This window comes from Oryctolagus cuniculus, chromosome X, assembly GCF_051225735.1.
Source record: "Oryctolagus cuniculus isolate XC-2025 breed Fujian yellow rabbit chromosome X, ASM5122573v1, whole genome shotgun sequence".
Classification (NCBI taxonomy): domain Eukaryota; kingdom Metazoa; phylum Chordata; class Mammalia; order Lagomorpha; family Leporidae; genus Oryctolagus; species Oryctolagus cuniculus.
This window is the reverse complement of record NC_142888.1, coordinates 52272039-52299094: the sequence shown is the minus strand read 5'-3', so window position 1 is coordinate 52299094 and position 27056 is coordinate 52272039. Positions and strand designations below refer to the sequence as shown.

General features: G+C 43.1%; 2 protein-coding genes across 16 annotated transcripts in view; one reads left to right on the top strand and one right to left on the bottom strand.

Moving 5' to 3' along the window:
* LOC149119640 (uncharacterized) overlaps positions 1-27056 on the bottom strand; it is a 282520-nt gene that overhangs the window by 4507 nt on the left and 250957 nt on the right. The window lies entirely within an intron of this gene.
* The window catches only part of HDAC8 (histone deacetylase 8), a 256156-nt gene that overhangs the window by 6038 nt on the left and 223062 nt on the right, over positions 1-27056 (top strand). For 7 of the 10 annotated variants that reach the window (XM_017349748.4, XM_008272803.5, XM_089324276.1 and 4 more), the window contains exons 3-4: positions 1096-1226; positions 2656-2797. In XM_017349748.4, the coding sequence (XP_017205237.1) occupies positions 1096-1226; positions 2656-2797 (273 nt within the window). Of the gene's footprint in view, positions 1-1095; positions 1227-2655; positions 2827-13821; positions 14052-15266; positions 15537-27056 lie in introns of those variants that run through there. The other 3 variants (XM_089324280.1, XM_089324279.1, XM_089324281.1) reach the window with 3 other exon arrangements.

The window sequence follows — 27056 nt, the reverse complement described above, 5'->3', positions numbered from 1 at the left end:
AAAAGGTTTTGAGAGTCGGCGCCGTGGCTCAATAGGCTAATCCTCCACCTTGCGGCGCCGGCACACCGGGTTCTAGTCCTGGTTGGGGCGCCGGATTCTGTCCCGGTTGCCCCTCTTCCAGGCCAGCTCTCTGCTATGGCCAGGGAGTGCAGTGGAGGATGGCCCAGGTGCTTGGGCCCTGCACCCCATGGGAGACCAGGAAAAGCACCTGGATCCTGGCTCCTGCCATCAGATCAGCGCGGTGCGCCAGCTGCAGCGGCGGCCATTGGAGGGTGAACCAACGGCAAAGGAAGACCTTTCTCTCTCTGTCTCTCTCTCTCACTGTCCACTCTGCCTGTCAAAAATTTAAAAAAAAAAAAAAGGTTTTGAATGAAGCCATTTTGCCCCTCTGTCTCCTTCCTCTCAGAAGCAAGTGTGAGGAACACACAGTGCAGAAACTTTTTACAGTTTGAGTTACCTGTTTTATCCTTTAATATTAATAGAATCATCCACAAAGCATTTTTGTAGATGTTATCACTTAATCTTGGCATAAGCCCCATGAGGTTTTCCCTCACTGATGAGGATACTGAGCTACAAAATAATCAACTTATCTAAAGTTACGGAGCTAGGAAGTATGGAGTTAGGATAGGAACCCTGTTCTCATCTCCAAATTTTAACTGCAAATTCAAAATGCAAGATAACATAGCCATCTATTAAAATAAAGATACAGGTGAAAGGACTATCTAACCCAATTAGCAACTGAGTCAAATGAAAATATCTCTGCCTACTGGTTTGTCATTGAAGTTATAATTTAGAGAGTAAAGTTTGTTTGAAACCTGGTTATTTAACATAAATATATGGAGTTACTTAGTTTTACCAACCTATAACCTCAAGAGAAACATCTGTCTTGTTGCTCCTTGTTGATGGAGTCATCGCTGTGAATGTAAGGACTTGGCAGTGCAGTGGAGGAATAGAATGTGTTTATTACCTCAGCCCACTGTAACCAGAAGCTAGGCGTTGAATTTTCTGCTGAGACTGCTACCTCCTGATTTCCAGCTTCTGGCATATTCTGGGTCTGAGTCACTCACCTTTCTTTCTTTTCTATGTTATTATTAGGGTAGTGAAGCCCAAGGTGGCCTCCATGGAGGAGATGGCCTCCTTCCACACTGATGCCTATCTGCAGCATCTCCAGGAGGTCAGCGAAGAAGGCGATGATGATCATCCGGACTCTGTAGAATATGGGCTAGGTAAAGTCGTTACCAGGCAGTGATGGGAACTCAGCAACCTGGACTGTCTACTTGAGATTGTACTGCTTAATCTTTTTATAACTTGCATAATAGTTTTAATACTTTTTAAGTAACAAGTGATATCAATCTTCATCTCGCCGGCGCCGCAGCTCAACAGGCTAATCCTCCGCCTAGCGGTGCCGGCACACCGGGTTCTAGTCCCGGTCGGGGCGCCGGATTCTGTCCTGGTTGCCCCTCTTCCAGGCCAGCTCTCTGCTGTGGCCAGGGAGTGCAGTGGAGGATGGCCCAAGTGCTTGGGCCCTGCACCCCATGGGAGACCAGGAGAAGCACCTGGCTCCTGCCATCGGATCAGCGCAGTGCGCCGGCTGCAGCACGCCGGCTGTGGCAGCCATTGGAGAGTGAACCAACGGCAAAGGAAGACCTTTCTCTCTGTTTCTCTCTCTGTCACTGTCCACTCTGCCTGTCAAAAAAAAATCTTCATCTCTTAATTTAACCACGTAGAACTCGCTGACCAAGTGGACTGTATCAGTTGACTAAAACTGGATGATGGGTCAGATTGAAGAAAGACTTTTAATTTGCTGAAGCCCTAATGGCATTGCTCAGATCTCGTCTGCTGTATAAATGCTGACTTAACTATTCTGTGACATATTTTAGCTTGAGTGCAGATTTATGTTCTGGCTGTTTCCTACCGTATCCCTCATTAAGGAGCTTCATTTTTTTTAAAAGACTTATTTATTTATTTGAAAGTCAGAGCTACACAGAGAGGAGAGGCAGAGAGAGCGAGAGAGAAAGAGGTCTTTCATCCGTTGGTTCACTCCCTAATTGACCACAACAGCCGGAGCTGCGCTGATCTGAAACCAGGAGCCAGGAGCTTCCTCCGGGTCTCCCACGTGGGTGCAGGGGCTCAAGGAGTTGAGCCATCTTCCACTGCTTTCCCAGGCCACAGCAGAGAGCTGGATCAGAAGTGGAGTAGCCAGGTCTCGAACCTGTGCCCATATGGGATGCCAGCACTTCAGGCCAGGGTGTTAACCTGCTGAGCCACAGTGCCAGCCCGAAGGAGCTTCATTTTTAAAAAGCCCAAGTGGCCAGTAGGATATTCTACAGAAACAGCATGGTTCAGCAGAACACCAAACAGGGCCAAGAGCCTCAAGTCCTGGGCCTGGCTCTGTGTGACCACCACCAAGACTCATCCCCTCCCAGACTTTGGCTTCTCCCATCTGTAGGATGTGACTAGTTCAACTTGAAGGTTTATTCTTTATAACTCTAACGTTTCAAAATATTCCTTCCCTGACATTGAAGATCTATCTCAGTTGAAGCTGGTGTTAACACAGGAGCTTTTTAGTAGGGTGTATTGTTGACCCACCTTGACCTATTTCTCCACTTTTCTCCAATTCATCTTTTAACAAGCTCTTCTGGTTTTTACCCAAAGGTTATGACTGCCCAGCCACTGAAGGGATATTTGATTATGCTGCAGCTGTAGCAGGGGCTACCATCACAGCTGCCCAGTGCCTGATCGATGGAATGTGCAAAGTAGCAATCAACTGGTCTGGAGGGTGGCATCATGCAAAGAAGTAAGAAAACTGACGTTTCTGCTTTCTGATTCTTTCCTTGAGTCAGTTTTTCAGTTATGTAAGCTCTTATGCTTATTGTATTGACATGTATTGAGAGATGTATGTATATATTGAACTTTACCAGGCATTCTTAAGAGATGCAATTAAAATAGAAAAGGGTGACTTGATATAGTGGGAAGCACACTAGTGAAAGTCAGGACACTGGGGATCTATGCCTAGTTTTTCTGCTAACTAGGCTGACTGACTTGAACAGATTAACCTCCCCAGGCCTCAGTTTCTCCATCAGTAAAAGAAGCAGGGCAAAAGATATAAGCAGAGTCTCTAAATTCCTTTTTAATTTTCTAGAAAGTACATTGTCTTTAAAGGACTTATACTCTAATTAACAAAATTAGAGTACAAATGAAATATGTGTGTGAGGGCCGGCGCCACAGCTCAATAGGCTAATCCTCTGCCTTGTCGCGCCTGCACCCCGGGTTCTAGTCCCGGTCGGGGCGCCGGATTCTGTCCCGGTTGCCCCTCTTCCAGGCCAGCTCTCTGCTGTGGCCAGGGAGTGCAGTGGAGGATGGCCCACATGCTTGGGCCCTGCACCCCATGGGAGACCAGGAGAAGCACCTGGCTCCTGCCTTTGGATCAGCTCAGTGCGCTGGCCGCAGCGCGCCGGCCGCAGTGGCCATTGGAGGGTGAACCAACGGCAAAAGGAAGACCTTTCTCTCTGTTTCTCTCTCTCTCATTGTCCACTCTGCCTGTCAAAAAAAAAAAAAAAAGAAATATGTGTGTGAGTTGAAGATACATAGCAGGAGAAAGTAATCATGGAAACCGTAGGAGAGCTGAATTTTAGAGCTAATTCTTGAAAGAAATGGCAGACTTTTGAATAGGTGGACAATTGATGAGAACAGTTTTAAAACAAGGCTATAGAATCTAGAGAGGCATATACTGCTGTCTCCAAGGAAAGTGGCAGCGTAATATAGTTTGTCTCTCAAAGGAGAAAGGGATTATGAAATGATTCTTCTTAGGTGCTATTTGGGGTTAGAGGAAAAGTCCTTTTGGAGTTGGTGTTAACATATCCAACAGCAAGCAACACTGTGTCTGACAATGACTGCTGGGCCTGCTTCAACATTTGCATCTTGTTTGACATGTGTATAGTTTTGAATGTTTATTGGGGGAGAAAGATTTTTAAACTCTGCAGCTATCAATCTGCTGTCAGTGAAATTAAGCAATTATAGTAATTGACAATGCATCATTCACAAATGACTACTTTCTGCAATCTACCTTGGCCTTCATACTTGGTGTTCTTGAGTCACCAGAAAACAGCATTTTATTTTTCAGAATCAGCCTAGCACAATTTCTTATTGGTAAAATAATAAGAAATTGACAGATTTCATGACCAAGGAAGTCCTTGAAAAAGTTTAGTACTAGAATCTACTACTTAGGTTATAGAGCAAGAACCAATGATTTAGTAATAAGTTTTACAAGGTCTTAAAAACAAAGAAAAACAGCTTTCTTCTTGTTATCTTTTGCTTTATTTTTTTAAAAATTCAGGGGCAAACAGCCTAATGTAAACATATTGGCTAGGATACTCGTGTTCCACATTGGAGTGCCAGTGTCCAGCTCTCTGCTCTGGCTCCTGATTCCAGCTCCTTGCTAATGCAGACCATAGGGGGCAGCAGTGATGACTCAAGTGGTTGGGTTACTGCCACCCATGTGTGGCACCTGCATTGAGTTCCCTGCTCATGGGCATTTGGGGCGTGAACCAGTGGATGGGAGCATGCTCTCTCTGCCTCTCAAAATACAAATATTTTTAAAGTTCAAAATAAAGACAAGGATCCCTCAGGGGAAAAAATGGCCCTTTCTCTTTCAAGCTACAGAATGAAAGGAGAAAATGAATCATCTCAGAACCATGGACTTAGATGTCCAATTGGGCTTAGCAGGTTGGAAAAGCAATGTGGTTTCATAGAAAATGCCTGCTTCTAGCCGGCGCCGTGGCTCAATAGGCTAATCCTCCACCTTGTGGCGCCGGCACACCGGGTTCTAGTCCCGGTCGGGGCGCCGGATTCTGTCCCGGTTGCCCCTCTTCCAGGCCAGCTCTCTGCTATGGCCAGGGAGTGCAGTGGAGGATGGCCCAGGTGCTTGGGCCCTGCACCCCATGGGAGACCAGGAAAAGCACCTGGCTCCTGGCTCCTGCCATAGGATCAGCGCGGTGCGCCGGCTGCAGCGGCGGCCATTGGAGAGTGAACCAACGGCAAAGGAAGACCTTTCTCTCTCTGTCTCTCTCTCTCACTGTCCACTCTGCCTGTCAAAAAATAAAAAAATAAATAAATAAAAAAAAAATGCCTGCTTCTGATGAGTCCGATCTAGTAGTTTCTTATTTATTTAAATTCACTGCAAAAGATCTGCTATGGCCTGAGTCAGTTTCCAGTGGCATACTCAGATACCTGCCATATCTTATTACTGTTTTCCTGTCAAAGGAAGCACAGCTATCTTGAGCGAATCGTGGCTGCATACCTATATGTCATTATCTTAACTGTTTCAGACAGCTTTCAGCTGATCCTGCCTGGAAACAGACACACTTAAAAGAAAGTAAATTACAGAGTCTTTCTAGAGATTGCTCCAATTCAGGTCTGAATTCCAAGGTGTCTTCAGTACCTCTAGAATCTCTCTGCAGGTGGAATACAGGTACTTGGCCCACAAACTTATATCCAGCCAGCATTTACCGATTACAATCACAATATTTGTTTAAATCTTCCTATCCTCAAAGACATACACAGTTTCTTTTTTTTTATTTATTTTTACTTGAGAATCAGAGTTACACAGAGAGAGGAGAGGCAGAGAGAGAGAGAGAGAGGTCTTCCATCCGTTAGTTCATTCCCCAATCAACCACAACGCCCAGAACTGTGCCGATCTGAAGCCAGGAGCCAGGAGCTTCTTCCAGGTCTCCCGCATGGGTGCAGGGGCCCGAGGACTTGGCCATCTTCTACTGCTATTCCAGGCCATAGCAGAGAGCTGGATCAAAAGTGGAGCAGCTGGGACTAGAACCAGTGCCCATATGGGATGCCAGGACTTCAGGCCAGGGTGTTAACCCGCTGCGCCACGGCGCCGGCCCCAACATACAGTTTTATATATGACATTTATTCTTTGAACAGCTATGGAATAAGCACCTACTCTACGTGAAGCATATGTTTATCATCACTAATAAGCAGATATATTGGAGACCAATGCTGTGGCATAGTGGGCTGAGCCTCCATCTGTGGCTCCAGTGTCCCATATGGGCGCCGGTTCATGTCCCAGCTGTTCCTCTTCCAATCCAGCTCTCTGCTTTGGCCTGGGAAAGCAGTAAAGGATGGCCTAAGTGCTTGGGCCCCTGCACCTGTGCAGGAGACTCAAAGAAGCTCCTGGCTCTTGGCTTCAGATCAGCCCAGCTCCAGCCGTTACAGCCATTTGGGGAGTGAACCAGAGGATGGAAGACCTTTCACTCTGTCTCTCTCTGTAGCTCTACCACTCAAATAAATAGATAAATCTTATTTTTAAAAAATGCAGAGATATCAAAATTAAAAAAAATTTAAAAAATGCAGAGATATCAAAATTGAAGCAAGACATATTTTTCCCCTACTTATTTCAAAATATCCAGGTGCTGGCAGGGTTACATTGACACTGACATAAACCTTTTAAATACTGTGGAAGTATTAAGAGAGGAAAAAACATAGTTAGACCTCCTGACCCTGTAACAATATTCTTGGCAATCTAGTCAAAGAAAATAATTATAGCCTGCCCTCAAGAAAATCTTTTCAGGGCCAGCATTGTGGTGAACGGGTTAAGCCACAGCTTGTGATGCCAGCATCCTATATGGTTGCTGGTTTGAGTTCTAGCTGCTCCACGTCCAATCTAGCTCCCTGCTAATGTGCCTGGGAAAGCAATAGAAGATGGCCCAAGTGCTTGGGCCCCTGCACTCACATGGGAGACCTGGATGAAGCTCCTGGCTCTTGGCTTCAACCTAGCCCAACCTTGGCCTTTTGGGGAGTAATATCTCTCTCCCTGTCTCTCCCTCTCGCCAACTCTACCTTTCAAGTAAGTAAAATAAATATTTTTTAAAGAAAGAAAAAAATCATTTCTAGCATTTGAAAGCTAAAGAAGAGTGATTTTCAAAAAAAGTCTACAGAATTAATAGTATTAGATATTAAACAAATAAAACTACAAAGATAAAAACACTGGTACCACTACATAATACTACATAGATAATATTATGATATGCCTCCTCCAAGAGACCAGTTTCTTATATACATATGTATGAGTTTAACATAAAGGTTACACTGCAAGTGAATGGGAAGTAGAAAGGATGCTTTAATAAGTGATATTGTGAACACTTGTAGCATTTATGTCCTCATTTCCTGTAGTAAACTAAAATAAGTGGTAGCTGAATTGAAGAGTTAAATATAAGAAAGCTAATTCAAATAGAATGAAATATTTATCAAGCATCTAAAGAGTTTTCTAAGGTTAATGATAGAAAAAAAATCACAAATTAAAAGATCAACAAATCTAACTGTATAGATATTTAAAACCAAATAACTTTTAAAAGGTTTTCTTACCACTTAATAAAATCTAAATACTGGAAAACTTATGTGACATAAATATAACAAACTGTGATAAGTTTATATTATCTAAGGCACTATGTAGTGTAATGTGCAAGAAGAAATATAGGTGCCAATGTTGTGGCATAGCAGGTAAAGCCTCCGCCTGAAGTGCCAGCATCCCACATGGACACTGGTCCAAGTCCTAGCTGCTCCACTTCCAGTCCAGCTTCCTGCTAATGTGCCTGGGAAATCAGCAGAAGATGACCCAAGTACTTGGGCCCCTGTATCCTTGTGGGAGATCTGGAAGAAGCTCCTGACCCAGCCCTGGCCATTGAGGCCATTTGGGGAGTGAACCAGAGAATGGAAGATCTCTTGCTCTCTCTCTTTCTCTCGCTCTGTAACTCTGCCTTTCAAATAAATAAATCTTTTTTTTTTTTTTAAATAAGTTTAGACAAAGGATGTTAATAGACAATTTGCAAAGGTATTTCTGTACAACTGGAAAACATGGCAAAATGCTTATCACTACTAATTAAAGAAATGCAAATTAAAACAACTGACAAGCCTCATTTTTATCTGTGTAACAGAATTGATAAAGATGGTACTCAGTGAGTGTGGTTTGTTTCAACCTCTTAAGAAAGCATTTTGAAAACCCACATGTATTAATGTCCTTTAACCTAGTAATTCTACTTCTGGGAAGGTTTCCTAAGAAAATAATTCAAATATGGGAAAAAGCTTTTTATGAAGTTGTTTATCAGTGATCTTTATAAAATTAAAAATTGAAATGAATTTCTAGCAACAAGAAAATGGTGAATCTACTCCATGGAATATCATGCTATTATTTTAAATGCTGATGATGCTGTTATTTATTATTTTATTTTATTTTGGAGATGATAAGACATTTCCAAAAAATAATGATATATGTTAATAAAAAAAGCAGATCCTTAAATTGTAATCAAATTGTAATGATGACTTTGTAAAACACACACATAGGAGGAAAAAAAGACCAGTGGGAATAACAGTTGTTATCTTAAGGTGGCAGAATTATTTCTGATTTAAGATTTTTTTCAATCTTCAGAATTTCTATAATGATATTACTTTTCCAACTAGAATTTTACCAGAACCAAGAGTCAAAAAGTAGGTACAACAAATACAAATGCAACGAAAGATTAAAATGTGTAACTATTTCAGTTTATTTTTACAAACAATGATACTGAGGCTGGCATTGTGGTGCAGTGGGTTAAGCTGTTGCTTGTGATGCCAGCATCCTGTATTGGAGCACCAGTTCATGTCTTGGCTGTGCCACTTTTGATCCAGTTCCCTGCTAATGCACTTGGGAAACCAGGAAAGATGGTCAAAGTACTTGAGCCCCTGCTACCCATGCGGGAAACCAGATAGAGTTCCTGACTACTGGCTTCGGCCTAGCCCCACCCCAGCTGTTGCAGCCATTTGAGGAGTGAATCAGCTGATGGAAAAATCTCTCTCTCTCTCTCTCTCTCTCTCTCTCTCCCTCCCTCCCTCCCTCTCCTTCTCCCTCCCTCATTCCCCCTCTCTCTGTCATTCTGCCTTTCAAAATAAATAATAAATCCTTTTAAAAAAACCTTTACTATTGAGATAAATGTACAAAAGACATGAATAGGAAATTAAAAAAAAGAGGAATAAATAATAGATGAGCATAAATATGTAGCATAATGTAACAAGAAAAGTTGAAATATTTAATATATAATTTCCCTCCTACCAAATTTGAGCCAAAGGAAGAAAGATTTTTATTTTTTTAAAGATTTATGTATTTATTTGAAAGAGCTACACAGAGAGAGGAGAGGCAGAGAGAAAGAGAGAGAGAGAGAGAGGTCTTCCATTCAATGGTTCACTCCCCAATTGGCCGCAATGGCCAGAACTGCGCCTATCTGAAGCCAGGAGCCAGGAGCTTCTTCCTGGTCTCCCACATGGGTGCAGGGGCCCAAGGACTTGGGCCATCTTCTACTGCTTTCCCAGGCCACAGCAGAGAGCTGGATCGGAAGTGGAGCAGCCAGGACTAGAACTGGCGCCCATATGGGATGCTGGCGCTTCAGGCCAGGGCGTTAACCCACTGTGCCACAGCGCTGGCCCCAAGAAAGATTTTTAATTGATAATATCTATTGTTCTTGGTAACCTATTCTAAGGAAATAAACCAATCCAAAATATGGTAGACATGTACATGAAAATGATACATTTTCTCTTGCTTATAACAGCCAAAAAAAAAAGAGGCCAGAGACCTAAATACTCACCAATGATAGAATGATTAGATATTATACTGCACCATATCCACTTGATGAAATATTATATAACTATTAAAGATAATGGTTAGGATGACTACATACCAAGAAAAAAAAATGCCTATTTTAAAAAAATGTTGGTTTTGTTTTTAAAGGGAAAGTGGCCACAACATCATATGTTTACTCAGATTAGTCATATAAAAATATACCAATTTTTAAATCTCAGATTGAAATACAACAAAATGATAATCATGGATTTGTGAGAATGATCATATTGGGGATATAGATATGAACATACTTTAGAAAATTCATGAAAATGGAATTTAAAGATGTTTGTTTTGGTATAAAGTTTTTTTTGAGATCCATGCATAGTTTTTTCTAATATTCATTTTCCATGAACTTTTTGGAGACCCTGTGTGTTTCTATTCATGATTTATTTATTTATTTATTTGTATAATATATATGTATTTTTTCTGTTTTTTCTCTCATGTGATTATATTACTTCCATAAATGAAAATTTGTATAATAAGCTGCTTGGAACCAGCCAGGAAGCAGTTATAATGCAGTGTGGTCAGATATACTGGCATTGCCTACAGGGTGGTTTGGTACACAGAAGGAGGGGAGTTGGCTTTCCCATTCATGGGGATGGAGAGTTCCAAGCAGAGGGAATAATGAAAGCATGACAGCAGGAAAGTAAGGGGCATGTAGAGACCTGCAAGTAGTGAAGTGTGGCCAGAGTATGAGGACAAATAGGACAAGAACAGCTTATGAAGGTTTTCTAAGTCATGCTAAGAAATTAGATATTTTTCTGGGTTGATTGCAGATTTAGTGAAGAATTTTAGGGAGGGTTGCAATGTGCTGATTGCATTGGAAGGAGGTAAGACTAAAGGCAGAAGAAGTTATCACAACCATTCATTAAATAAATAAGCTCCTACATTATTAAGAGTGCTGAAGCAATGAAGAGGGCTAGAGGAGGTTCTTGTCATTTGAGTGCAAATAGTACCAGACAAAAGGCCGCTTAGTGAGTCCCTTGAAAAGAGGAACCAAAACTTTAAATAGTGGAAGTTGCAGGGTTTAATTAGGATACTAGCTTGCAGAGCTGAAAGATATTAAAATATGTTTGTTTTGTCTTATTTAATAAATTTGAGTGCTTTGTACAACTATACACTAATTCTTAGAGCAAGAAAAGAATGTATCAAGGATTGATGTTTTGAATTTGGAATCTAATTTTTCAAACAAAATTGCATGATGTTTCAAGATGGGACATTTTATTTCCTGTAAGATTTTTTTGCAGCATGATCATTAAGACGGTTGATTTTGCCAAAATATTCAAGTGTTTCATCAGTTTTTCCAAGAGTTTCTCCTTAATCACTTGATATTCAAATCATTCTCTGTTGAACCACTTTAAAAATTATTATCCGTATTTATTTTTCTCCTCTTTAATTGTGAACTAGTCTACCAACTATTGTCTGTTTTGTGTGCTGACTTCACGATATTTTTTCTCTTTATAAGATGGGTAATTTCATTCACTTTGTGACACATTTGCACTGAATTGCTAGCTGATGTAACTGACAGTGTGTGAGAAAGAAAATGATTAGACAGAGGAAGGGGCTGACTATTCATGTTTGAAGGAGTGGACTGTTTGAGTAGAAACTGATAGAAGTGGTCAATTCATTATTAAACACTTTCATTTTACAACAGCATTTGTATCCCTAGGAAACCTTAAAACCTTGATACTGCTAGAGCTAAGACAGTAAATTTTCACTAATGCGAACATTTTGTATGAGAAAAAGTCTGGTGTAACATTTGAAAACCAAGAGCTATAACTCATTAATAGAACATTATATCAATGTAGTGGACTGCAGTCAGCATTTCTTATATCATAACGGATTTCATGAAACTTGGTGTATGTATGTGTGCAGGTGTGTGTGTGCAGTAGGTTACAATGTAAAATGATAAGCTACTGTAGACAGATGAGTTTTAAAGTAAGACCTAGATGTAAGTACAAGTCCTCCCAGTGACTAGTTGTGTATGTAACCTTGAGATTATTCCAGGAACAGCTTATGCAGATGTATAGAGGTGTAAAAGTTGGGGTGGCGGGACTTCCAAGTCCATCATTAATGTTGGAATGATGGGCTCCATGGGCTAGTGGCCGGAGGCAAGGTTGGAGAAATATGAAAGGACCTTGTGTACCAACTTAAATAACTTAGACTTGATTGTTTAGGAGAGTGGTTGTTAACCTTTTTTGATCATTGACCCCTCTGAAAATATGATGAAAGCTGTTTATATTGTCCCAAGAAAATACACAAACACAAATTTTTCCTTATGTGTCAGAAAGTCTAAGGATCTCCTAATGCCCATGTATGAATTTCCACTTTTTAAAAAAAGATTTATTTATTAATTTGAAAGGCAGAGTTACAGAGAGGGAAGAAGAAGAAGGAGAGAGCGAGACAGAGACAGACACGGAGGTCATCCATCCACTGGTATACTCCCTAAATGGCCACAATGGCTAGAGTTGGGCCACACTGAAGCCAGGATCCAGGAGCTTCATCCAGGTCTCCCACATGGGCGTAAGGGTCTGAGCACTTGGGCCATCTTCTATTGCTTTCCCAGGCCCATTAGCAGGGAGCTGGATCAGAAGTAAGGTAGCCTGGAATCAAACCGGCGCCCATATGGGATGCCAGCACTACAGGCAGCAGCTTAACTGGCTACAGCACAGTGCCCAGCCCCAAACTTCCACTTTTAAATCTTTAGTGGGGGCAGGGGGCTGGCATTGTGATGCAGTGTATTAAGCTGCCACCCGCAACAACATATCACATATAAGCACTGGTTTGAGTCCCGGCTACTCCACTTCTAACCCAGCTCCTTGCTAATGCACCTGAGAAAACAGCAGAAGATAACCAAATACTGGGGCCCCTGCTACTCAGGTGGGAGACCCAGACCCAGATGGAGTTCTAGGCTCCTGGCTTCAGCCTGGCCCAGCTCTGGCTATTTGTGGCTGTTTTGGGAATAAACCAGTGGATGGAAGCAACTCCCTCTCTCTCTGTAATTCTGCCCTTTTAAAAATTTATTTGAAATGCAGAGTCAGAGAGGAGGAGGAAGTGAAAAGGAGCAAGAGAGAAGGGGAGAGAGATTGATCCATCCACTGGTTCACTCCCCAAATGGCCACAATGGCTGGGGCTGAAATAGGCTGAAGCTAGGAGCCTGGAACTTTTTCTGGATCTCCCATATGGGTGCAGAGGTTCAAGCTCCTGGGCCATCTTCTGCTGTTTTCCCAGGTGCATTAGCAGGGAGCTGGATTGGAAGTGGAACAGCCAGGTCTCAAAACAGTGCCCATATGGGATGCTGGCATGGCAGGCAGAGGCTTAACCTGCCGCACCACAATGTTAGCCCCTTAAGTAAATCTTTAAAAAAATGAATTTGCACTTCAGGCGCAGTCGTTGTGGCATGGGAGGTCAAATTGCCATTTGAGTGACACCTCTATCCCATTTTAGCATGCCTGATTCAAGTCCTGGCCACTGTGCACTTCCAATCCAGCTTCCTGCTGATATGCCTAGGAGGTGGCAAATGATGGCTCAGGTACTTGGATTCCTGCTGTCCACATGGAATTGGATAGAGTTCCTGGCTTCTTGCATGGGCCTGGCCCTGCCCCAGGCATTTGGGGGAATGAACCAAAGGATGGAAGATCTCTCTATATCTCTCTCATCTCTCCTCTCCTTCTGCCTTTCAAATAAATAAACCGGCCGGCGCCGCGGCTCAATAGGCTAATCCTCTGCCTTGCGGCGCCGGTACACCGGGTTCTAGTCCCGGTCGGGGCGCCAGATTCTGTCCCGGTTGCCCCTCTTCCAGGCCAGCTCTCTGCTGTGGCCAGGGAGTGCAGTGGAGGATGGCCCAGGTGCTTGGGCCCTGCACCCCATGGGAGACCAGGATAAGTACCTGGCTCCTGCCATCAGATCGGCGCGGTGCGCTGGTTGCAGCGCGCCGGCCACGGCGGCCATTGGAGGGTGAACCAACAGCAAAGGAAGACCTTTCTCTCTGTCTCTCTCTCTCACTGTCCACTCCTGCCTGTCAAAAAAATAATAAAAATAAATAAATAAACAAACAAACCAATCTTTTAATAAAAAGGTGGGGGCAGTGTTGTGGTAAAGCAGGTAGAGCCACTGCCTGCAATGCCAGCATCCCATATGGGTATTTGTTCGTGTTCCAGCTGCTCCACTTCCCATCCGGTTCCCTGATAATGTGCCTGGGAAAGCAGTAGAAGATAGCCCAAGTGCCCAAGACAAGGAGGAAGCTTCTGGCTCCTGGCCTCAGCCTGGTTCAGCCCTGGCCATTGCGGCCATCTAGGGGCTGAACCAGTGGATGGAAGATCTCTCCCTCTGTCTCTCCCTCTCTAATTGTGCCTTTCAAATAAATAAATAAGTCTTAAAAGAAAAAGAACTTCAGTTTTTTTTTATTTTTATTTTTTTTTATTTTTTTTATTTATTTATTTATTTTTTTTTTTTGACAGGCAGAGTGGACAGTGAGAGAGAGAGACAGAGAGAGAAAGGTCTTCCTTTTGCCGTTGGTTCACCCTCCAATGGCCGCCGCTGCAGCCGGCGCACCGCGTTGATCCAATGGCAGGAGCCAGGAGCCAGGTGCTTTTCCTGGTCTCCCATGGGGTGCAGGGCCCAAGCACCTGGGCCATCCTCCACTGCACTCCCTGGCCATAGCAGAGAGCTGGCCTGGAAGAGGGGCAACCGGGACAGAATCCGGCGCCCCGACCGGGACTAGAACCCGGTGTGCCGGCGCCGCAAGGTGGAGGATTAGCCTATTGAGCCACGGCGCCGGCCCTATTTTTATTTTTTTTTATTTTTTGACAGGCAGAGTGGACAGTGAGAGAGAGAGACAGAGAGAAAGGTCTTCCTTTTTTGCCGTTGGTTCACCCTCCAATGGCCGCCGCGGCCGGTGCGCTGCGGCCGGTGCACTGCACTGATCCGATGGCAGGAGCCAGGTACTTATCCTGGTCTCCCATGGGGTGCAGGGCCCAAGTACTTGGGCCATCCTCCACTGCACTCCCTGGCCACAGCAGAGAGCTGGCCTGGAAGAGGAGCAACCGGGACAGAATCTGGCGCCCTGACTGGGACTAGAACCCAGTGTGCCGGCACCTCAAGGCGGAGGATTAACCTAGTGAGCCGCGGCACCGGCAAGAACTTCAGTTTTAGATAGTAAGAAGTCACTGAAGGAGTTTTTAGCCAGAAAGAAGTAATGCTGTCATATTTGCATTCTGGAAAGATGACTCTAGCAGTGGTCAGCAGGGGAGAAAGACTTTGAATACAGAAATCTGTTATGACCCTACTATGATACCCAAGAGATAAAGGCGGTGGTGAAGAGCATGGAAGAGAGAATAAATTCATGAGCCATTTAGTAGGTAGAATTAATACGAATGGTGACCAATTAGGTATAAATGATAAGGAAAGAGTGGTCTAGATTTCTTGTGTAACTGAGTGAGTGAATTCTGTTACCATTAACCAAGAAGCATAGGAAATGAGGGTTGATGTGTTTGTGAACACCTAGTTGAATACATCTATTGGAGGGTGGGAAATAGGGTCCAGACTGTGGTTTCTCCATCTTTAATGTACACATGAAATATTTGGGATATTTGTTAAAATGCAGATATTGATTCAGGAGGTCTGGGATGGAATCTGGCAATCTGCTTTTCTAACATGCTCCCAAGTGATGCTCCATGCTGCCACTCTGTGGACTAAACTTGAAACAGCAAGAGGCTGGAGCTTTGGACAATCGTCTTTACTGAAGATACACATCCAGGAGTCGACAGCATTATAGCTGGTAACTAAAACTAAGGAAACAGATAAAAATCACCTAGAATGCATGTATAGAATAATAAGGGAAAACAAATAAATACTGAGCCTTGTACAATTCCAATTTTTAAGATATTTATTTGAGAAGTAAAGAGGAAAAGAGACAGAGTCAGACCAAGCTCCCATCTGCTAATTCATTCCCCCAGATGCCTGCAATGAACAGGGCTGGACCGGGCCAAAGCCCGGAGCAGGGAAATCAGTCTGCATCTCCTACACTGATGGCAGGGACCCAACCATTTGAGCTATTACCGCTGTTTCCCAGGGTGCACATTAGCAGGAATCTGGAGTGGGGGGCACAGCTGGGATTTGAACCCATGTACTCTTATATGAGATGTGGGCATCTCAACCAGTATCCTAACCTCTAGGCCAAATGCCTACCCCCCTGGAATTCCATTGTTTAAAGGGCAAGTAGGAGAAGTCTTAAAAAGCCATCTTGAAAAGGAATGATCAGAGAAATAGGAATAAAATCAGAAAAGACCATATAAACCAAGGGTGAACCTCAAGAAGAGCAGTTTGAATACCAGTGTCTGCCTGCCATTAGTATGCATTCTCAACATTGCCAGAAGGGAACAAGAGTTGATTTTTAAAGGGTGAAAATGTTAGATGTTACAATGGTTTATGGTCCCCCAAAGGACCATAGTACATGAACAGATGTACAGTATATCTGTGATATTTAGAGTTCATGGAGGCAGTCAGTTAAGGAAAGATGTCTCCTCCTTGGGTGGAGATGAGTCATAATTGTGAACAACTGGTTGACAAACAGTACTGTAGAGAGATAAAGTAAGATTTGTCAATAAGGAGGTAATGGTGAAGAAGACTTCAGAAATGAAAAGGGGTGTGCCAGGAAGAGATACAAGGAGGGTGTTATTTCAGAAGGCTACAATAGCATTTGGAAAAGCAGAGCAATGTAAAATTTTAAAAAGCAGATGTAACAAAACAATGTCAAATAGATGGACAATTTAAAAAAAAAAGTAAAAGGCACAGCAATATAAAATAGCTTGTTGGATTTGGAGAACTACATGTAGCTCAGTATTACTGGATGGTGATGATATAAAGTAGATAATGACAGGAGATCAGGTGGAAATATGAAATGGGTCTAAAGGGCTTCAGGTATATCAGAATCACTCAATTGAAAAATGAATTTCTGGGTCTCAGAGATCTTGATTCAGTGGGTTTGGAATGATACACAGGAACCTGCACTTTCAGACTCTAGGGTGATTCTGATGTACACACTTAAACTGCTACAGGAAATGGGGAGCCACTGAAAAGTTAGGTAGCAACATAATTACATCTGTGTTGTAGCAAGATAACTCTGCCTGCAGTTACAGAAGGTGGGCTGCAGGAGGTAAAGGCTGGAGGTGGGGAAATTGGGGTAACAGCAGGCCCACTGAAAATTGATGGGGACCTGAACTAAGGTGGAGCAATGAGATTGGGGGATGAAGAAAGGTGAAAACTGAAATATACACTATGGAGTACTACTCAGCAGTTAAAAAAAATTAAATCTTGTCATTTGCAACAAAAATGGATACAGCTGAAACCATTATACTTAGTGAATTAAACCAGTCCCAAAAAGACAAATACCATATGTTTTCCCTGATCTGCAATACTAATAGAGTACCTAAAAGGTAATCTATAGGAGTGAAATGGACATTTTGAGATTCGATGATTGTTTACAGCCCTGTCTCAACTGTTGAAGAGCAGATGTTTTTTTCTTTATGTGATTTGTTGAACTCTTTACTTAGTGTAGGGTTAATCTTATAAGTAGAAAGTAAACTTAAAATAGATCTATGTAAAAATTAAGACTAAGATTAGGAGAGGGAGGAAGAAGACGGGTGGGAGCGTGAGCAGGAGGGACGGTTGGGTGGGAAGTATCCTTATGTTCTTAAATCTATATATATATATGAATTACTTGAAAAAAAGATAAAATCAAGAATTAATGATTGAATAGATGTGGGAGGAGAAGAAACATGAGGAAGATTACTTAGATTTCTTTTTTTTTATTTTTTTGACAGGCAGAGTGGACAGTGAGAGAGACAGATAGAAAGGTCTTCCTTTGCCGTTGGTTCACCCTCCAATGGCCGCCACGGCCGGCGCGCTGCGGCCGGCGCACCGCGCTGATCCAATGGCAGGAGCCAGGAGCCAGGTGCTTCTCCTGGTCTCCCATGGGGTGCAGGGCCCAAGCACTTGGGCCATCCTCCACTGCACTCCCTGGCCACAGCAGAGAGCTGGCCTGGAAGAGGGGCAACTGGGACAGAATCCGGCGCCCCAACCGGGACTAGAACCTGGTGTGCCGGCGCCGCTAGGCGGAGGATTAGCCTAGTGAGCCGCGGTGCCGGCCAATTACTTAGATTTCTGCCTTGAGTGGGGTCCTAAGCAAGATAAGAATTTTTTTTAAGATTTATTTATTTGAAAGAGTTACACAGAGAGAGGAGAGGCAGAGAGAAAGAGAGAGAGAGAGGTCTTCTGTCCGATGCTTCATTCCCCAGATGGCTGCAATGGCCGGAGCTGCGCCAATCCGAAGCCAGGAGCCAGGAGCTTCTTCTGGGTCTCCCACATGGGTGCAGGGACCCAAGGACTTGGACCATCTTCTACTGCTTTCCCAGGCCATAGCAGAGAGCTGGATTGGAAGAGGAGCAGCCGGGACTAGACCGGTGCCCATATGGGATGCCGGCACTTCAGGCCAGGGTGTTAACCCACTGTGCCACAGCACCAGCCCCAAGATAAGAATTAATAATAGCAAATGTATGTGGAGCTAAGTACTACTTTATGTGAATTTTTCATATATCACAACAATACTAAGAGGCAGGTATTAATTATCTCTATTTCACATGCGGAAATACAGAGAAGTTAAATGACTTGCTCAAGGTTAGTAAAAGCCAAGTTGGAATTCAAACCCAGCAATCTGATTCTTTAATCTGGTTACTTAGCCACTATACTATGCTACTCCAATAAACAGGAATAAGTAGTGGTATTCAGCAGAAGTAATTACCAGGGAAGTTGGTTATCCAGATTTGGAGATGGAAGTGGAAGCTGGAATTGGAGACAAAGATGTGCTGCCAGTACACAGGTACTTCAAACAGTTCATGGATAATGGAATTAAAGGTTCAGCACGACAGATTAAGTTACCATTTGCAATGCTGGCATCACATATAAGCTCTGATTTGAGTCCTGGATGCTCCATTTCCAATCTAGCTCCCTGCTAATGTGCCTGGGAAGGCAGCAAAAAAAAAATGACTCAAATGACTAGGCTCCTGCCACCCATGTGGGAGACCCAGATGGAGTTCCAGGCTCCTGACTTTGGCCTGGCCCAGCCTTGGCCATTGCAATCATTTGGGGAGTAAACCAGCAGATGGAAGATCTGTATCTCCCTCTCTCTGTAACTCTGAATTTCAAATAAATAAATAAATATTATAAAAAGAAAATGGAATTAAAAGATAAGTTTCATGTAAAAGGTTTTGGAATCCATTCATATAAGGGATTCTTCAAAAATAGCATGGAAATACGCATTATGAAAAAATGAATGAATTTCAAAAATTTCTGCACCAAAATAAACTTACCTTTTAATTCAACTTTCCCAGAGTTTCTGATGTCCCCTTGTGTATCAGGTGGTGGTGCAAATCATGGCAATGGATGGGATTACTTAGGGAAAAGGTAGAGAAAGAGAAAAACAAAGGAGAACCCAGAATCCCAGAAGCACCAACTTGTACCAGGCAGGCAGAAGAGGCATCAGTCAATTCAGCTAAAAAGCAGCAATCAAGGCTAGCAAGATAATCATAATAGAAAGTGGTCCTAGAATCCCAAGGGGGCAGATGAGTTTACAGAAGAAAAGTATTCTCATCTGTATCATATGCTATGACAGGGTTCATCTAAATAGGCACTTATGTGTCAGTCATATTTGCCAATTAATGTGGTCATTAATGATCTTGGTCAGAGAACACTCTGAGGAGTGATAGGAGTATATCCCAAACCACTGAGGAGTGAGTAGGAGCTAAGGAAATATACAGGAAGGCAAGGCTACTCTGTCTAGAAGTTTGAATGAGAAAGCAAAGAAAGAGGAAGGGAATGGCAAAGGGATAGAAGGAGTTGAGGAGGAGTTTGTTAACCTTGTTTTGTGTTAAGAGATGTAAGAACATTATAGACTGAAAGAGAATTATTGGAAATATGAGAATTAGAGGAAATGCAGGCAAGTCTCAGAGGAAGCAGGAGAGAATGGGATGGGTGGCTCTCAGAGAAGAATCGGGGTGGGTATAACAGTGTGTGAGTGTTGCCTGTTAGTAAACTGAGTGCCTGCCCAGTGTTCTCTGCTTCTCTGTGAGATGACTCTTGTCTTACGTCTTTTTCTCGTGCACATCTTTAAGTTGCTTGAGTCTGTCTTTTGTAATCAGCCTTCTAGGAACTCATCATGTCCCATCCTGATTCCCTTAAACAACTTACCCCATTCATGCAGTCAACTGCGGGAAGATTATTAAAACCCAACACAGGACACTGATGGCTGATCTCCAGAATGTGTCTTGATCACATCTTATTTACTTTGACTGGCTAGTTCCCATCCTTCCACCAGCCTCTTCTGGTGTTTCTTACCCTGTTTCGTTCTGCATCTCAGCTCCTAATGTTTTCCTTTATCTCATTCTGATAATCTATTTAAGACTCACATCTCTAGCTCAACTGCATACTGCTTCCTCCCACAATTCTGTTATCTTCCCTCTTAACCCATGACAATTCAGCCTTCCGCCTGGCAACACGAGGTCTATGCCAGCTGGATCCCCTTTGTCTTGCTACCCAGCAAGAAGAGCAAGAAATTGTTTTGGAATTATTGTTCCTAGAACTTCCACCAGGGGGTAGTAAAGAGTAGAGCCATAAATCCCTTTGCCCTGTGTCTTAGCAAGCTCTACAAAAACAATACAGAACTAAACCTCCCACTCTCAATTGCTACTCACTTGGTAGCTATGATCACAGCTATTGGAGCTGTAGTCCCAAGAGTTTTACCTCCTTATGCATCTGATAGAGTGAATGGTAGAGTATTGCACTACAGCTGTAATTTCTCAGAGGGCTCTATGCACAGTATAGCTTGCTTACAAAACAGCAAAACCTCTTCTTCTACCCACACTACCTCAGCTCCAACCTTTACAAACAAATAGATAAATGCCTGAAAATAGAGGCCTGTATTCAGTGTCAGCCACATCACGTCACCACTAAGACAAATCCCTCCTTCATCCAGGGATGACATGTCCCTGTCACTTACTACTCACACCCAGTCCATGCTGGCACCTGCAGAACAGGCACATCACCAGACAAAGTCAGCATGTCTTCACCACAGTAGCCCGGATCATTCTCTGTTGATATATATCCAACCTGTAAGGCACCAGCCCCTCCATTAGAAAATGGCCCAGCTGGTTGGTATAGTGGGAACCAGCAGCCATATTCTGTCCCTGTAGTACTCCAAACATCACAGAGAATTCCCTGTTCAACCATCCCTTGCTGAGCACCAACTAAGCTCCAACTCATGCCCATGAAACCAATAAAGATACTACCTACCAAGAGATGGAAGGACTGTTCCTAATTTGACAAGGGTGATTTAAGGTAGCCATGATACCTAGAACTTGCCCTACTACTGAAGGAGCAGATGCTCGCTGAGTCTAAAACCAAGGCCTCTGTAAGAGAAAACTTTGGACCACAACTTGGAGCAAGTTTCATCATTCCTCTCTCTTACACATTGGCCTTGAGACTATTTCTGACAATTAAAAGGAATTCTACCTTATCAATATTGTCCCATCCACAGTGTCATCACTGTCCAAAATTCTTTCTATTGATCTGGTACCTCTTAAATTACTTGGGTAAGGCTCCAGCCTTCACAGAGCTGTACCTTAGAAGCACCTACAACCTCATCTAGATTATGAAAGGTAATGAGTGGAAAATTCCTGTGCAGTACTCCTGCCTTCTCCAGTGAATGAAACCTTGTACCTCCTCCTGGAGCGGGTGCAATTACCTAGGCAATATTTTGATAAGTTAACTTAATGTGACACCAGAATCTCTTAGCTGGGTGGTAATGGCATTATTGCAATAGCCAAGTCCCAAGGTGTGAAAATGGTATATCTGTTCTGTTAGAGTTTATATTGTGCTGAATGTAATTCTGAAATAAAGTCACCTAGGGTGATTGAAGGCATCATTGATAGCACCAGCAATTCATCTACCACCTCTGCATCTTCACTACCCCAATATCCATCTTCCTTAAGAGAAAGGAATTTAGTTCCCAGACACAAAAATGACCTTCCATTAGCTTAAGACCTTGTTTGTATCTACTCCACACCTGGCCTGTACCACTGACTAATGCCTTCAACATCCAGTTGTAAGGATGGGTTGGGGAGAGGACCTGAGTATTTTGATATCTGCCCCTGCACCCACTTCTCCGAGACATTGGTCATTGTCAAGCTAAATTACCCCAAGTAAAAATGACAGCTCTTTAGGATGAAAGCCACTTTGAAGATAGGAAGACCCTTCCTTTACAAGGTACAGACAGCTTGCTGTCATGAACTCAGCCCATAGAGCCTGAAGCCACCAGGGCAGGCTTGTACCTATCCTCTTCTGAAATTCAGAACATCAAGGGTAATGGAAATAGTTCTAGCCTGAAAGTGTCACAGTCATTCTCTCCAGCCAGAGCACAGGTAACAGGCATATGCCTGTGTAGAACATAAAGATGCAGGCACATCACAGGGCAGCCTGGAGGTTTACATTTCAAAGTGCCTCATTCCATTAGCATCAGGGATTGCCTATATCCATGGGCACCCCTCCACAGGCCAACTACAATCTCTTCGAACTTTACATATAATCTGATGGAGTATATTTCATAATGTGGCCTGCAGACCACCTGCGTCTTAATCCTAAAATGAAGATTCCTAAATCAGACCCTGTAGGTGTGGAGCCCAAGAATATATGTTTTTAAAAGATTTCTTATTTTATTTGAAAGGCAAATGACAGGGACAAAGACATCATCCATCCACTAATTCACTCCTTAAATGCCTGTGACAGCCAGGGCTGGGCCAGGCTGAGGCAGGAGCCAGGAATTCCATCCAGGTGTCCCATATGAGTGGAAGGAACCCAGGTACTAAGGTCATCATCTTATTCCCAGCACTTTAGCAAGATCAGAGCCAGAGTAGCCAAGACTCAAACCAGGCACTCAAATATGGGATGCAGCTGTCCCAAATGACAGCTTAACCTGCTGTGTCATGCAATCCACCCTGAATTTTGATTTTTACCCTGTGCCTCCTCAGGTAATTCTGATGCACAGCACAGTTTAAGAACTCCAGGGCTAAGGAGTCTTGTATATGCCTTACATCTGACCTAACCTTATATGCTTCTATGATTCCTACAGTTGAGGCAATGACAGACCAAGGTAATAGACCCTTGAGACATTGAACCAATGAACCTCATTGCAAATTTTCCCTCTTCCCACATATATAACACCTTTAAACCAGTGGTGGATCCATCTTACACTGTTAGCCCATCCTTGTACCACTCACTGCTGCCTTGTTCATCTAAAAGTTCCTCCTTTTTCACAAGTTCCACAGCCATCTGCTCTCCAGGCACAGCCAAATGGATTAGCCAGGTACTGGGGGCAGGAATCACATGGTTGTTCCTGCTCCTCCTCAGAATTCATTTATAACAACTCACTACACCCCTCCATCCTGACTTCTTCCTTTCATGGTCTCACTCATTTCCAGGCCACTATTGCCCTGGCTAAGTGCTCAGACCCTTAGTACTCCAGAGTCAGGTCAATACCTGGGCCACCCAAGTATGGATTACCCAAGGCCATGTTCACTTAGCCTTCACCACACAGCATAGTGTAGAGGTTAAAAGCAGGATCTCTGAGGTTAAACTACCTAAGTTTGAATCCCAGCAGTGTTGCTTTCTGACTGTGTAACCCTGAGCAACTCATGTAAACTGCCTTTTACTCAATTTCTTCACCTATAAAATGGGGTTAGTAATCACACCTACCTCACAAAGCAGTTGTATTATATGAACTAATCTGTGTAAAACACATAGAATAGTGCTTAGCATACACTAAATACTAAAACATGTTTGCTGTCCTGTATGAATTTTACTAACAGAATCATTCAAACCTGAGACAACAGATTTCCTTTTGGCACATACCCATCTGCCCATGCCATAATTGAAGGACTCTTATCTAGAAACCTTTGAAGTGAATTTCACTTGTCTGCCCCTAGACTTCCAACATCAGCAGCTCCTTGAACTTCATGCCCTTCTTCCTCCTCCATGATCACTCATCCAGTCTTTTCACTATTCCCTGGTGTACTTCAGCTACCTTGTACCCTGCAATTAGCCTCAGCAAGGTAAGGCTGACAGACCAGTTATGAAATGAAAGTGGTGCTAGATTTCCAGCAAGTCATGGTTGGCATGCAGCCTGATTCGCTGGGAAGGTGGTTGATCAAGAAATAGTTCGGTGGGCCACCCAGGGGGACCTTGATCTCATAATCCTGTTATAGGTATGCTTTCTCAGCTCAAGCTCAGCATTCTTTCTTAAATATAATTCTAGTGTTCACTTTCAGGTTCAGGTACCAGGACTGGGAATACATTATACTCATACTTAGGCCCTATCCCTTACCTCTACTTTCACCTCCTGACCCCAAATCAAGTAGACCACTCTACCTATTCTCACTGATGCAGGGAAGAAAATTGGACTATTGTGCTCAGTAACCAGGGAAGGGATTGTAGAAGCATAAGCAAAAGGTAGTAGCAGCAGATGTGAAAAGAAGGACAGCACTTGAGAGTGAGTTTGCAGGCATCATTGACAGAACTTGGTGATCAGCTGTTAAGAGAGAGATACCCCCCAGTTTCTTGCATAAATAGGTAAAAATGTTATTATCCTAAGACTGGAACTGGCACAAAAAACATGAAGAGATACCAAAAGATTTATGACCGAGAAATCTGAGCAGATAAGTGAATGTGTAGGCCCTCCCTCTAGATATGGTTCAGTTGGTGAGTATCTGATTGACATCACAAATCTTAATGTCCAAAGCCAGATTCCTAGTCTTTCCCTCTCATGTGGCATTTATTCTACTACTTGTTTGAGTCAAACATGTTGGAATCATCCTTGACTCCTTTCTTTCACAGCCCACATTCGGTCTGAAAAAGAAAAGAAAAGAGAGAACCTGTCAATTCTGTCTTCAGAATATATCCAGAATTTGACTACCTCTCACTACCTTCAGTACTGCAACCCTAGGCAGAGCCATTGTCCTCTCTCTTCGATTATTCCAAATACCTCCAAGCCAGTGCCTTTGCTTCTAGTCTTATCCCTCTTTGGTCTATTCTTACATAGCAATCAGAGTGACTCTTTTATAACATAAATTAGGAGTTAGCATTGTGGCATAGTGGTCAATCAATACTTGTGATACCTACATCTCATATCAGACTGTCTAGGCTTCAGTTCCAGCTCTGTTTTGCTTCCAGCTTCCTGCTAATAATGTGCACCCTGAGAGGCACCTGATGATGGCCCTGTTCTTGGCTCCCTGCCACCCATATGGGACACCTAGATTGAGTTCCCACCAAGATTGAGTCCGACTCCCAGCATTCGCCTGGCCCAGCCCCAGCCCCAGCCCCAGCTGTTGTGGGCATGGAAGACTGATTCCCACCCCCCAAAACAAGTAAATAAAATTAAAATTTTTGAGGGACAGTGCTGTGGCTTAACGGGTAGAGCTTCTACCTACAGTGTCAGCATCCCATATGGATGCCTATTCAAGTTCCAGCTGCTCCATTTCTGATCCAGCTCTCTGCTATGGCCTGGGAAAGCAGTAGAAGATGGCCCAAGCCCTTGGGCCCCTGCAACAGTGTGGGAGACCCAGAAGAAGCTCCTGGCTCCTGGCTTTGGATCATCCCAGCTCCAGCTGTTGTGGCCATTTGGAGAGTGAACCAGCAGATGGAAGACTCTTTGACTCTCTCTCTCTCTCTCTGTCTGCCTCTGCCTCTGCCTCTGCCTCTCTGTAACTCTGCCTTTCAGATAAATAAATAAATCTTTAAAAAAATTTTTTTTACAAAGCCACAAATTGGGCCCAATCACTCCTCTGCTGAAAACACTGCATTGGCTCCCTGTTTCACTCACAGCCAAAGCCGAAGCCCCTGCCATGTTCCTGCCCTGGCCTACAAGGCCCAACAACAATATCCCCTCTTTTTCTCCCTAGTAAAACTACTGGTCTCTTCCTTTCCTTACTGTTTTCTAGCCACTAGATTCTTCCTGTCCGTTGAGCATCCCAGGCATGTTCCCACCTCTAGGCCTTTCTCTTTGCACTTCTCACTGCCTGGAATGCTCAAATTTCCCTTTCTTGATGAGGCCTTACCTGACTGCATTTTTAAATTTGTACCCCCAAAATAGCCTCCCATTACCCTCTCCCTCTTATTGTTGTCCACATGCAAAATCAGTTAACTTACTTGTTAATTACATTTCTTTTCAAGCAATGCCCCTCCCCCCACCAAAAATATCATCATCATTGAGGTAGGGATTTCTGTCTGTTTTGTTGTTGAGTACTATGGCTTCACTGCCCAGAACTCTATTTGGCATTTAATAAAACCTCAATCAAGATTTATGGAATAATGAATTAATGTGTAAGTTTGAGAGGATGAGCAGGAGGAATGAGTGGGAAACACTAATTCCCAATGCTTTGGAGGAGTATCCCTTATGGTGTTACCAGGTGATTTATTATGTGTCAAAGCGTCTGGGAAATAAAAACTAAAGTTATTAAATTGGAAAGATTAGTTAATGCCTTCTTAAGATAGGCCCTCAATAAAGATTTATTGAATGAATAAATAGTAGCATCTTAACAGACACCATGAAATTATCAGAGAGGGAGGAAGGGGAGGGTTTTCCATAGCAGTCAGAGATTAGAGTACTCACAAAGTCAGGTAAGCATTCAGTGTATCAGAGTTCCAGCAATGTGAACATTACCAGACTGTGGAGCTGTTAAATAAGCATTGTGTTTACCAAGGGACCACTAGAGGGAGTGCGAGGTTAAATCAACAATGTTCTCTGCTTAATGAAATTCTATTAACGTCATTCACATTTCTGTTTATTGATCTGATGTTCATCTAAACTGTTTTCATCAATGCAGAGTGTTCTCCTGAGACAATTTCTTTCATCAGTCTAGTATATGGCTCATAATAAGTCTTCAATAGGTATTTATCATTTGAATGAAAGAATGAACATTCCGAATCAACAGATTTTCACCTTGAAATCAGTTTTACTAATTAACTGTGGTCAATATTTCCATTAAGAAATCATTCCTCAGAGTTCATAACCTGACTAAAAAATATAACACTCATGACTCTCGGTGCTTAAGGAATCTTTAGGCAAGAGGAGGGAGAGTCAGAATTTGTGTGTTTTATTTGTGTATGTAAGTGTCAGACCACAGGGTGTGTTGTAATGCTAGAGCTTGGATCTCTGAGTCACTAAAGCCAGGGCAGGCCGTCACTCCCCTACCAGCGCCTCCCTACCTGCCTCAATAAGGGCTGGCAGCCAGAAGGATGTGCTTCCCCGGGGCTTGCTTGATGCCTCTGAAATTGTTAACTCTACTTCTGC